Raw genomic sequence first — 13,050 nt, 5'->3', positions numbered from 1 at the left:
TTCTTCTTCACTGCCTTCATCCTTTATTTTCTTCTACATAATTGTGACAATGTCACATATATAATTTCCAAACTAGATTGATGGTAACTAGTGCATATTATTATGGATTTACCAAATATATCTACATATAAAATATATATGTGTGGTTTTAAATAAATATTTATATATGTTAAAATAAACATTTAAATGTATCAAATACCTATATATGTAGCGGCTTAAGCACATCATTATTTCTGGGCATTTAAATCACTTCTATTTCTCCAGTATTAAAATAATGTATATTCATTTTTTAACGTGTTTAGACTATTTTCTTGGGATAAATTCTTAGAAGTGTAATTATTGGCATAAACATTAGTAACATTTTTGTGCATTTTGGATATATATTGACAAATTGTTTTCCCAAATCTTCTTACCAAGTTAAATTTCCAGAAGCAGTATGAGCATATGCTCTCATTAAAATTTTTTTTGAGATTATATGCTTATTTTGGAAAAAAATATAATTCTTAAAAACTATGAAAAGAAAATAAAAAGCAGCCATGTTTCATTGCCTAGTAATGACTATTGCTGTTGGTTTAGCTTAGTTATTTCATTTTCTGCTCTCCTTCTTTCTAGGATGGATGGATGGATAGATATGTAGGTATGTAGGTAGATAGACAAATAGGATGCACACATTGATGAAATTCTATATGATGATAATTAAGGTGTTTTAAATTTTTGTGTGATTATGCATAACCATCTGATTAATGTCTTTATATTTTTTTAGATTTTTTTATTTTGTATTGGAGGATAGTTGATTTAATGTCTTTATATTTAATACAAATTATTTATTTCATTAATGTAAATCCTAGGAAGAAAATCAGGAAGAGTAAATATTTTTAAGATTATGTCTGTATAGTATACACTTAGACACATATAAAATTTCAAAAGGATGTGTCAACTTATGCTCTCAGCATCCATGTATATGAATATTTGTTACAAATTTACCCTTGTAAGTATTATGTATTTAAAGGATTTTTTCATTTTGTTTAATTTGATAGGAAGAAAATGATATATTTTTTGTTTTGATTTGTGTTTATTTGATTACTAGTCAGGTAAAATATATTTTTTTCTAATGCTTATTATCCATACCTAAAGATTCTTCTGTAAATTTAGTTTTTAATTTTTTAAAATTTTTGGCTGCGATGGGTCTTCATTGCTGTGCATGGGCTTTCTCTATGGGCTTTCTCTAGTTGCAGCAAACAGGGGCTACTCTGTTGCGGTGCGTGCCTTTCTCATTGCAGTGCCTTCTCTTGCTGTGGAGCATGGGCTCTACGCACATGAGCTTCAGTAGTTGTGGCTCGAGGGCTCGAGAGCACAGGCTCAGTAGTTGTGGCACATGGGCTTAGCTGCTCCCTGGCATGTGGGATCTTCCCAGACCAGGGCTCGAACCCGTGTCCCCTGCATTGGCGGGTGGATTCTTAACCACTGTGCCACCAGGGAAGTCCCTGTAAAATTTCTGTTAAAGTTCATAGTCAATGTATGGACTTTTATTGGTGTGTATAACAATTTCCTTATTAACAATATTAACGATTTTAATCACACAGTTGCTATTTTGTACAGATAAAAATTAATTCTTAATTTTTAGCCAACCACATTTATTTCTATATTTCATTGTAAATTTTGAATACATCTAGTTCAAAAATTCTATTTAAGTAATCAGCAAATTACTTAAAACATTGTAGTTGCTCAGAAAATTATGTTAAAATGCTAATAAAGTGAAAACCTCCCCACCCTCCAAGTTCAATTTTTTTCTTTGCAACAGCAACAGGAATTGAATCAAATACTATCCCGATACTCAGCTTGACTGACTTCTTTTTTTAATTTCAGAGAATAAAGGACCATGCCTTAAATTCTCTCAGCTAAGTTTAAAGGATTCCTTCAGAGATCTGTTTAATCCCAAAATGGAGATATTTTTGATATTGTATACAAGGAACAACCCGAGCTGTGCTGAGTCACTGTTTGAGCAGGATAACTCACTTAATGTTAATTTCAACACAAGAAAGAAAACAGTCTGGCTTATTCATGGATACAGACCAATGGGCTCCACTCCACCATGGCTTCAGAACTTTGTGAGAATTTTGTTGGACCAAGACGATATAAATATAATTGTAGTAGACTGGAACCGAGGTGCTACAACATTTTTTTACAGTAGAGCGGTTAAAAATACCAGAAAAGTTGCTGTGAGTTTGAGTAGGTACATTCAGAATCTTTTGGTAAGTCTGGAATTTTATGTGTTATATATGTTATACAATATACAGTATGTTATGTAATACTGCAAAGTGGTAATAAAGTACCTTTTTCCTGTAGCATTTAGAATTACTGCATTGATATGCTAATGTATGCAGCCATCTTTTCTTTGTGTAAGGATAATTCTATACCTAGACCTGACCTTATTTTTTAAAAATTATCTTAAAGACTCAACTATTGTGTTTTATCTTAAAATCTTTTAAGATTTTTGTTTTTTTAACTCTACCTATACTTCAGGATAATGTAGTGATTCTTTGTGCACAGAGGGGATAAACTATATAATCATTAGATTTTTTAGATATATTTTCTAAGGTATGTATAAAATGTTTCAAATTAATCAAGTGTGCGTTGGTAACAGTGAGGGGAAAACAGCTTGAAAAGTAGCGTACTTTTGCCAACCGTGGAGGCAGGTGTCAGTTTCATTTAGGTTTATCCAGCATTTAGGTCCAGGGTTAGGATGAGTCAAATAAATTCAGGCCAGTTCTAGGTCATCTATAATTTGATTGATCTTTGACTGCTAAGTCAATACATATGAAGATCCATGCCTGTTCTAGATGGAGGTGGTAGTGATGGCACTCAAGAGACAGAAGGGTGATATATGATTTGGGGACATTCTTGAGCTTGAAATCGCCTTAGAGTTGTGTTGTGCTGAACTTCCAAGCCTCTGCTGAAATCGAGCAAGCGTCATAGATCCAAGAAGCAGTTGCACATAGTGGTTAGGAGTCAGACTGGAGGGGTTCAAAGACCACCAAATCCATATCATCTGTGTGAGTTGGAGCAATTACTTAACTATTCTGCCTCATTTCCTTGTCTATACATTTGGGATAACAAAACTTTCTAACAATATTTTATTTAAGTATTAAATGAAATTAATTCTTAACCAGCACTTGGCATATAATAACCATTGAATAAAATCAGCTATCATTATTATTTTTACATCCTCAAATTTGGACAAAACTAAACCATGCCTCTGGAGACAGAAGAAGTAATTGATTCACCTGTTCTTACTGATAGTCTATAAACTGCATAATTGATTTTTCCTTTTAGCGGTAGTCTTTTCTCTAATTAATAAATGTGTACCCCAAAGTGTGAAACATGTGAATGTTAAATAGAGAAATTTAGGAAAATTGTAGTATTAGATTTCTAACAGTGCTTTTGCTTGCAAAGTCTCCGTATTAAGGAGAAGGGATGAAAAGTTCAGTAGCACTGAAGTTGAGAGTGATACTCCCTGGAGGTTCCAGGCACTGGTCTGAGAAATTTGAAGAAAATTATCATTCTGTGCCTGGAAAACCTGAATCTAGTTTCTCATTAGAGTAAATGTTCCACATCTTTCTGTAAGCCACTGGATGTGTCACTGTGTAGAATGGACCATGACCTGCTTCCTGAGAGTATGGTAGAAGAAATTCTTCCTCATTTAAGCTCCTAATGCCCCCATCCCCCTCCCCTGGGCTGAGACTCTAGAAAGTGTTCAAAACTTGGGCTTGGAAGATCAGACTCCATTACTCTCCAGCTTGTGTTGGGGGAAATCACTTAAAATTTCTGAGTCTCATTTTATCATCTCCAAAGTAAGGATGATTTTTCACACGGTTCAGTCTTCCTAAAGTTTTTGATACAATCTACAGATAAAAAAGGGAGGTAGATTAGTTTATATTTTGGAGTTGAACAGACCTGGATTTCAAGTCTTTTTCCCTTATAGTAATAAGTATATGAGACTTTGGGCAACTCATTATCAAACCGTATTTATTCAGCATTTAATAGGTGCTGGGGAAAGTTTTAGGCAATAGGATAAAAATATGTAACTCATAGGACTATTGTGAATATTACATATGAGATTTAAAAAACACATACCAAGGTAGCTAGCGCAAAGTAAGTTTTGTTATTATTATTACAAAATGCTTTATTAATTAAATGTATTATTTTGTATATGCTATTCTAGATAAAAATGACAAAGTTTTCTAAATTTTTAAATAAAAATTTAATGGTATTAAAACTGTGTACAGAAAAATCAGATATTTTATGGAAAAAGTTGAACAAAGATATAGTTATTTGAAATTATAAAATCCCATTCCCTGTTTCTCAGAAATGGATTAAACCAGAAAAAATAATAAATTTTAGAATATTGATGCAACAGGCATAATTTGTGATTTTCTGAAATGAAAATTGTAACATTGTATTTTGAATTGCAGAAGCATGGAGCATCTCTTGATAATTTTCATTTCATAGGTGTGAGCTTAGGGGCTCATATTAGTGGATTTGTTGGAAAGATATTTCATGGTCAAGTTGGAAGAATAACAGGTAAAATATTTTTGACAAAATTAATATTTTAGAATACTTTTAAGCATCAGAAGTTATTACTTTATTTAACATTTAACAGGGGCAATATTTAAGGAAAGGAAATGATGCACAAACTTTTTTTTTCTATATTATATTCAGATGCTGGTCTTTGGTTAGACTCTTAAGTCTTACTTATTTCTTCACCAAACTTAAATTACCCATATAGAAATGGGAGGAAAATGATTAATTTCTGCAGTCCCATATGAATTTTAAGGACACATTATTGTAACAATCCTAAGGAAAGTTTGGCCCATTAAATGTAAAACTTTTTTCATGTATTAACTAAGAAGATAACCTATTACCATGTACTTAAATTTTAGAAACTTTAATGTATTTTAATTCTTTTAACAATTTTACTTGAACACTAAAAGGGAGAATCAGGAGTTGATATCCATGCCTGAGGGATTCTGGACCCCAGTTCTCCTTGTATTTCCTTAACAAGGTTACTGCATCCACAAAGCTTAGTAACCAAATAATGCTGACATGGACGTTCAGGCTTCCCTTTAGGAATGGTGGTGATTTAAAAACTATCCTTCCCCAGTTAATTTAGCTTTTTAGAATTATTGAGATCTATTCCCATAGCTGATTTATAATAATTTCAAATGTTAATACTAGAGTCTTAAGTTAACAAAGGGGGAGGATAGAGGTGAATAACTTGTTTAGATATTTAGGATCTTTACAAACCTTAAGTATACCTTACTTACTTTGATCAGTTTTAACTTGATTCTCATTATATGAATGTGAAAGTTGAGGTTAACTGCATGAATGCAGGAGTGTCAAAAAGTTAGTAACAGCTAAGCCAGGATTTATACAAAGGTCTCTAGCATCCAAAGTCCATTCTCTTTCAACCACCGTACTAGCTCAATTTGATCTGCTGGTAATCCTACTTTATTTTAAGGTGTGTTCATTCACATATTAGTCTAGTTTGAATGGTTCCACATGCCAAGCAATCATCAGGGTTTAAAAAGCCAGCAAATGCAGTGGTTCTACATCAGAACAATTTATAGGAAGAGAGAAGTTTCTGCCTCATTCAGTCATGTGGGCCAAATAAACTAGGGATAACAGAAGGTACTGAGATAAAGCAATATTATATTTTACTTTTTAAGATGATTGTTGCCCTATTGCATAGATGTTCTCAAGGCATTGCATTTCATGTCCTCCCCACCTTTTTTTGACACACTGCAGTAGGTCATGAGCTTCAAATTTTTATTTAGAATTTCAAGTACACCAGAAATAATATCTATATTTTATGAAACTTTTAATAAATTTTTCTTATGTGTATGCAGGAAACTTTTGTGAGAAATGAATGATAAGCTAATAATAAATATGTTTTATTCCAAGCTCAAATTGCACTTAACATTTTAGACCTATAGAGAGATCCAGGATGAGCTGGTGCAGAATGAGGCTCAAGACAGGACCAGGATAGTATTTATTATTTCCCCTCCTCGGCGGTAGTAGTTGTTACTTTCTATTAAATAGAGATTTACTATCAGTGTATTCCTAATTACTTCTTAAGTAAAAATGCTAAAAAAAACCCACAGTATTTTGTCTAGGCATCTGTAGTGTGGCTTAACACTACATCATTGATGAACTCTGAAGACTGGAAAAATGATTATTCAAATAAAGAAGATACTTGCTATTCATCTAATTTCATTTATTGTTAGATTTGTTTTTGGACAGGTTTAAGCTAAAACTGTATAGGCTCCTTATGTTTATAATGTAATAATAATGCAAGCATATGATCTACTGAACTCTGTAGTATGATTGATTAATAGATTAATAGCTTCTTTCTTGAATTTCAGGTCTTGACCCTGCTGGACCACAATTCTCTGGAAAACCATCAAACGGCAAATTAGATTACACTGATGCAAATATTGTGGATGTCATACACAGTGATACCAATGGTAACAATGTAGGATTTATTGCTTAATTATTTGAAAATAGAAAAGGAGATGTAGACACTGGGGAAGAGGAAAACTTAATAAGAGAGAGTAGTGGATGAAGTGGTGAGACTGTAATTATATAGTGATTATATTTCCCACAAGCAACATTTCTTGGAGTTAGTTATAACCTGTGGTGTCCAATGGAACTCTTTGCCTTCAGTTTTCCTCCTTCAGGTTTCAAGAACTGTCATGTCATCTTAAAAAAACTGAAATTTGATTAAAAAAATATAATTCATCCTTTTCATGCTATTAACAATTTTATTGATTTGATTACAACTTCCCTCATGCTTAATGTTCCTGATGCATTTAGATTACCATTCTTTCTTCTCATTTTATCACTTTGTTGTATATCAACTCAAATTGAGCACAGATCTTCAGGCACAGAGAGAGCACTTTTACCTAAAGATTTTTAATTATTTTCCTCAAAATGTCTAACCGACTATTAATCGTTTTGGCCAGAGTGCATTGGACAGACACTTTCAGGCAATATTTTAGATGGCCCAGATCCCCTTCCTGAATTGAAACTGATGGCACTAATATTTATTGAGTACTTCCTATATACGAGGCACTTCACGTTCTTTATGTGAATTAATTATGGAATTCTCCTAAGTCCCCATGAGTAAGTAAACGTTATCATCCTCCTTTTACAAATGGAGAAGAGGCTCAGGTCAAGGTGACAAGGCCAGTAGGAGGCAGAGTCAGAATTTGAAATAGAATCTTCTGATTCCAAAATCTGCACTTCACCAGTATGCTGCTCAAATTAACTGGTAATTTACATGTGTTTGGTTGGGGTGCATGGGGAGGATATAGTGCTAAGGCAGAGACAGAAGGAAGTGACCCAAAGACTGCTCCCAATTCCCTATTTCCTCAGGTTTATTTTCTCTTTGGTCCAGGTAATTTATTTTCTCCCATATTATTCTGAATTTACCCTGTGGTGATCCATACCAATGATTTTGTGAGATATATAAATACCCTTAATGCCATAGATGACAATTTTTCAAATTCTATGTCTATATGCCAATGGGCTGAGCCTATAGTCAGAACAGTTATGCTCTTTATTTGGAATCTAAGTTCATCTACATCATACAGAGAGTCAGTGCCTAATAGTTCTGATACCTTCAACCTTTCACGTTTTCTTTCTCTAGCCCTGTATATCAGCTTATCATTCCCACACACAGCACACCTAGGGCCAATTACTCTGCGATTTTGAACTCTTCTTTTTGAAATTCCAACTTCAGTTCTGCTTATGGCCTTTTGAATTAGCTCTTCATACTTTTTATTGTTTTTGTTTGCATTTTTGACTTTTCCTAATAAACTGTTTGGATTGTCTTATATTCTTAATATCTTTTGATGACTCAGCTTATCAAATCTAACTTGCCACTAGATGCCACATAGTTGGCACCTTTAACTGATCTTCTTATGACTATCACAAAAGAGGAACACAGATTTTTGATACTGCATATTCACCTGTCTCAAGGATTCTCTGAATGAAATACTGCCCTTTCCTTAAATACTAACCTATGAGTGCATTTTCTACTTGCCAGTAATTCTTGTCGTTTTTCAGTTGTATATGTTAAGGAAGCTATGTTGCCTTTCATAATTGTTGATTAGGTAATTTGAACAAACATTCCTGCTGGGATATCAGGAAAAAATTACCAGTCTAATATCCAGAAGACAGAAAAATTCCAGGGAGGTGAACTGGTAATTTGGAGTCACTTTTCTCTGGTGCAGAGAATATGGGAAGTGTTTTTGAAATCCTCATATGAGGCTTGTAAAACATCTTATACTACTTTTTGGGACCCCAAGGTGTAGCACTATAGGAATAAAGGTAAACTTGAAATAAACCAGCCTTTTTATAATCTCTAGCAAAGCTTTTAATAATCTGAAGTTGCCAGAAAAATCTCATTTATTGTGTTTTGTTTAAGGAGCTCTTGGATTGTTGGACCTGCTAGGTACCTGATAGAAGCCAATAATAGTCCTTTTTTGTAGGAAGATCACATCATCTTTGGTCTCAAATTATTTTTATAAACGTATTTTTAAATGTCCAGCATCTAAATAAAGATAGCCAGGTACACTTGAAGCAAGAAACATGCATGAGAACCGACAGAAACAATAATCAACAGAAACAGACCCATAGGCCTCCAACTATTGGAATTATTATACACTGGCTAAAACGTACTTAATATTTTCAAAGAGATAAGATTGCAATTATCAGCAGAGAATGACATTTAAATATAAATATGACCTATTATATTTGATAAAAATAATAAAAGTTTTTAACTTAAAAAATAAAATAATTGACAATTATTGAATGGGTTTAACAGAAATTTTGAATCAGGTAAAAAGAGAAAGTGAGTGACTTGGAAAATAGGTGAGAAGTCTGTTTCTAGAATAAAGTAAAAGGGTACAATACGGAGCAAAAATCAAAGAGAGCAGACAATACAGAGAGGTAAGAGGTACATAGGATAAATAGTGAGAAGGTCAATCATGTTTCATTCAAATTCAAAATAAAAGGAGAGAAAAATGGAACAGAAATGATATCTAAAGAAAATATCTCAGAATTTCTAAAAACTGAGGAATTATAATCAATAAAAAAATTGGAATGCACAGTTAATTCCAATGTGAATAAATAGACATCCTCATTGAGACACATGATAGTAAAGTTACAGAAAAGACCACATCAAAGCATACAGCATAAAATTAAATGAATAAAAAATGACCCAAATTACAACTAGTTTCTCAACAGAAACAGTGGAAGCTAGGAAAGAGTAGAGTTATATTTCCAATATGGTGAAAGAAAATAGCTGCCTAGTATCCCAATCCATTTCAGGAAAAAAAATGGAAACTATATAGTTTCAAACAAGTATACACTGAGAGAAATTGTCATCAAAAGAAGGAAAATTATCCTTTGATGGCTATTCAGGAAGGAAGAGTATTGAAAATGGTAAAATACAGTTCAATCTAAATGGATGTTGATGGCAAAAAACACTGTTATTGTTCTATAGAATTTGGAATATATAGAGAGAATTAAAATACATTACAAAAATAGCATATTTTGGGGGCTGTTAACTGAAGTTCAAGCATTTTTTGTTCCTTTAATTGCATGGAAGAAAGATTAAAAGTAATTGCCAACAGTTGGTATTTATAAATCAAGGCTTTCTGTTAAATCTCTAGGTATCCAAAAAGAAAAGAGTAAAAGAGTATATAACTTCCAAACCAATGGAGAACAAAAGGGAATAATTTTTTTTAAGTCCAGAAGAAGGCAAGAAAGGCAAGAAAGAATCATAAAGATCAGACAAAGTAAATAATATGATGGTACAATTAAACCCAGCTATACCATTAAATGTAAATAGCCTATATTAAATTTAGGCTATTAGATTCAATTAAAATATAGTGTCACACTTAGTTAAAAAGACAAAAGTTCAATTATGTGTTATTTATTAAAGACATATATAACAGTAAGGAAGCAGAATATGTGAAAGTAGAACATTGATATGGAAATATTATCCACCAAAAGGTGGTGAATCTACATACATTAACTTAGACAAAAATAATTTTATCTCAAAATTAGTAGAAACATAGAAAGGGTTAAAATTATAAAACTTTCAACTCACCAGGAAGATAGTTTGTATATACCTAATAACATGGCTTAAAATTACATAAAGCAAACTTTACACTATCCCATTGCAGAAAGAAAAGCACCTGCACAATCATAGCGGGAGATTTTAATTAGAAAAATTGATCTAATGGACATTTATAAAACATTATACCCAACAACTGGAGAATATACATTCTTCTAAAGCACCATGGATATTTTAGAGAAACATTATACACTGGGCCTTAAAAATATTCTCAAAAATTTCATAGAGGGGGAAGCATAAAAGGTAATATTCTCTATATTCAAAGCAATTAAACTATAAATAAATACGAAAAATATAAGTAGAAAATCCATATATTTTTAGAAGAAACATATTTTTAGATAACTAATGAGGGAAGAATAAATAATAATGGAAATATAAAATATTTTGATTCAATAGTATTAAAGTTACTACATATTAAAATTTGTTGGAGTCAGCAAAAGCCATGACTAGAAATACATGTCCAGTTACAGATATTTTAAAAGGCTGAAAATCAATAATCTAAGCATCTGTCTTGGGAAATTAAGAATTAAACATAATACATACCCATAGATATTATGAAGCTGATGATAAACATACAAAAATGGAATAAAAATATCAATTAGAAGTGATTTAAAAAGCCAAATATTTGCACTTTAAAAAGACAACATTAATTATTTAAAACGATGTCATTTTTACCTTCTTTCAATAAAATGAAAGGAACATAGAATGCTTGAACTTTATATATCACCCTCCAGATTAATGAGTCCTTGGAGAGAAAAAAACAGAAAGGACAAGGAGAGAAAACACAACTAATATCAATAATAATAAAGGAGATAGTGTTACAGATAGTATAGGTATTACAATCATCACAAAGCAATGTAATGAACAATATTTTGCAAATAAATATGAAAATATATGACCATATGGTATGATATGTGAAATATAAAAATTCTTATGAAAAGCAAAAGTATTTACCAAACTGACAAATGAAAAGGGAAAATTTGAAGAGTTTTTTAACTATTGATAAAATAGAAACTGTAATTTAAAGGCTTTCATCAGAGTAAATTCCCAGGCAAGTTTTTGTTCTCTACCAAACAATTAAGTGATAAATAAGACCACTGTTTCACAAACACCTTCAGATAATAACAAATAAATAGGAAATGGTTTGCAACCTTTTTAGAAAGCCATCACAAACTTAATGTCAAAAGTTGAGAAAGACATTGCAGAAAAGACAGTTTGCTGAACATTCTCTGTAATAATCATAGATGCAAAAATTCTGCATAAAATATAACATTAGTAAGCCAGCAACATATAAAATTGGTATTGAATCACATCCATTTGGATTTATTATCAAAAAGCAAATTTAGTTTAACATTCAAAAATCAATTTCTTAATTCATCTCAGCAAAAGAATAAGGGAGAAAATTCATTTAATAATCTCAATCAAATGCAGAAAAAGCTTTAGGGAGAATTTATGTATGGCAAAAACTGGAAAATTGGGAAAAGAAGTAAAATTCCACAATCTGTTAAAATATATCTATTCAAAAATCTGTAGAAAATGTCACGTTGATGACGGAATTTGGAAGACTTTCTTTTTGAGACTGGGAACTGGGAAAGGATGCCTAATCTAGTCATTCTGAAGCAACATTTTACTGGATGTCTTAAGTGCAGTAAGGGGAGAAAAGTATTAAAAGATATAAAAATATAAAATCATTTTCAGATGATATGTTTGCATACATAGATAACTCCAAAGAATCTCCAGATAATTAACTAGAATTCACAGGAAAATTTAGCAAGGTTGTTGAATATAAGCTATACATACAAAATTCAATTCTTTCCAGAAACCAGCAATAAGAGTTAGCAAATAAAATTTTAGAATTATACCTTTTTAATAAGATAAAATATAACATACCTAGAAATAACTCTTAAGAAAATTGTGCAAGTGCTCTATGCAGAAAACCACAAAAACTGCAGACCAAAATAAAAAGGAAATAAACCACACATATGAATGTGAGTATCATATACATGTCAATTTTGTGCAAGTTAACCTACAGATTCAATGCAATCTTTGTCAAAAGACAATATTTTAAAAATAACCTCACAAGCTAATTATAAAATTAATATGGAAATGCAAAGGGTCAAATATTAAAGTATTCTTTTTTTTAAATTAATTTATTTATTCATTTTTGGCTGCATTGGATCTTTGTTGCTGCGCACGGACTTCCTCTACTTGTGGTGAGTGGGGGCTTCTCTTGTTGCAGAGCATGGGCTCTAGGCACCCAGGCTTCAGTCGTTGTGGCTAGCGGCTCTAGAGCGCAGGCTCAGTAGTTCTGGTGCATGGGCTTAGCTGCTCTGCGGCATGTGGGATCTTCCTGGACCAGGACTCGAACCCATATCCCCTGCATTGGCAGGTGGATTCTTTTTTTTTTTTTTTTTTTGCGGTACGCAGGCCTGTCACTGTTGTGGCCTCTCCCGTTGCGGAGCACAGGCTCCGGACGCGCAGGCTCAGCGGCCATGGCTCACGGGCCCAGCCGCTCCGCGGCATGTGGGATCTTCCCAGACCGGGGCATGAACCCATGTCCCCTGCATCAGCAGGCGTACTCTCAACCACTGCGCTACCAGGGAAGCCCGGCAGGTGGATTCTTAACCACTGCGCCACCAGGGAAGCCTCTGTTAAAGTATTCTTGAAGAAGAAAAAAGTGCAAAGACATGTGCTTCCGGATATCAAGTCTTATGAAATGGTAGTAGTGAAGACAGTGTCATTAGTGTAAGGGTGACAAAAAAGTCAGTTAAAAAAAAAAAAAAACAGAGTTATGGAACTTATTACATTTATTATGAGTTTGGTACTGCTGGGCAGTGTGAAAATGA

The 13,050-nt window shown here is 32.7% G+C and overlaps 1 protein-coding gene across 1 annotated transcript in view; it reads left to right on the top strand.

Moving 5' to 3' along the window:
* LIPI (lipase I) overlaps nucleotides 1-13,050 on the top strand; it is a gene marked incomplete at both ends in the record, with an annotated part of 44,765 nt that overhangs the window by 8,670 nt on the left and 23,045 nt on the right. The window contains 3 exons of the mRNA XM_079704774.1: nucleotides 1,867-2,252; nucleotides 4,473-4,581; nucleotides 6,423-6,524. Of these exons, the coding sequence (XP_079560900.1) occupies nucleotides 1,867-2,252; nucleotides 4,473-4,581; nucleotides 6,423-6,524 (597 nt within the window). The remainder of the gene's footprint in view (nucleotides 1-1,866; nucleotides 2,253-4,472; nucleotides 4,582-6,422; nucleotides 6,525-13,050) is intronic.

This window comes from Hyperoodon ampullatus, assembly GCF_949752795.1.
Source record: "Hyperoodon ampullatus genome assembly, chromosome: 5".
NCBI classification, from domain to species: Eukaryota; Metazoa; Chordata; class Mammalia; order Artiodactyla; family Ziphiidae; genus Hyperoodon; species Hyperoodon ampullatus.
Note: the sequence above shows the minus strand (reverse complement) of the source record. Positions and strands in the feature narration are given on the sequence as shown.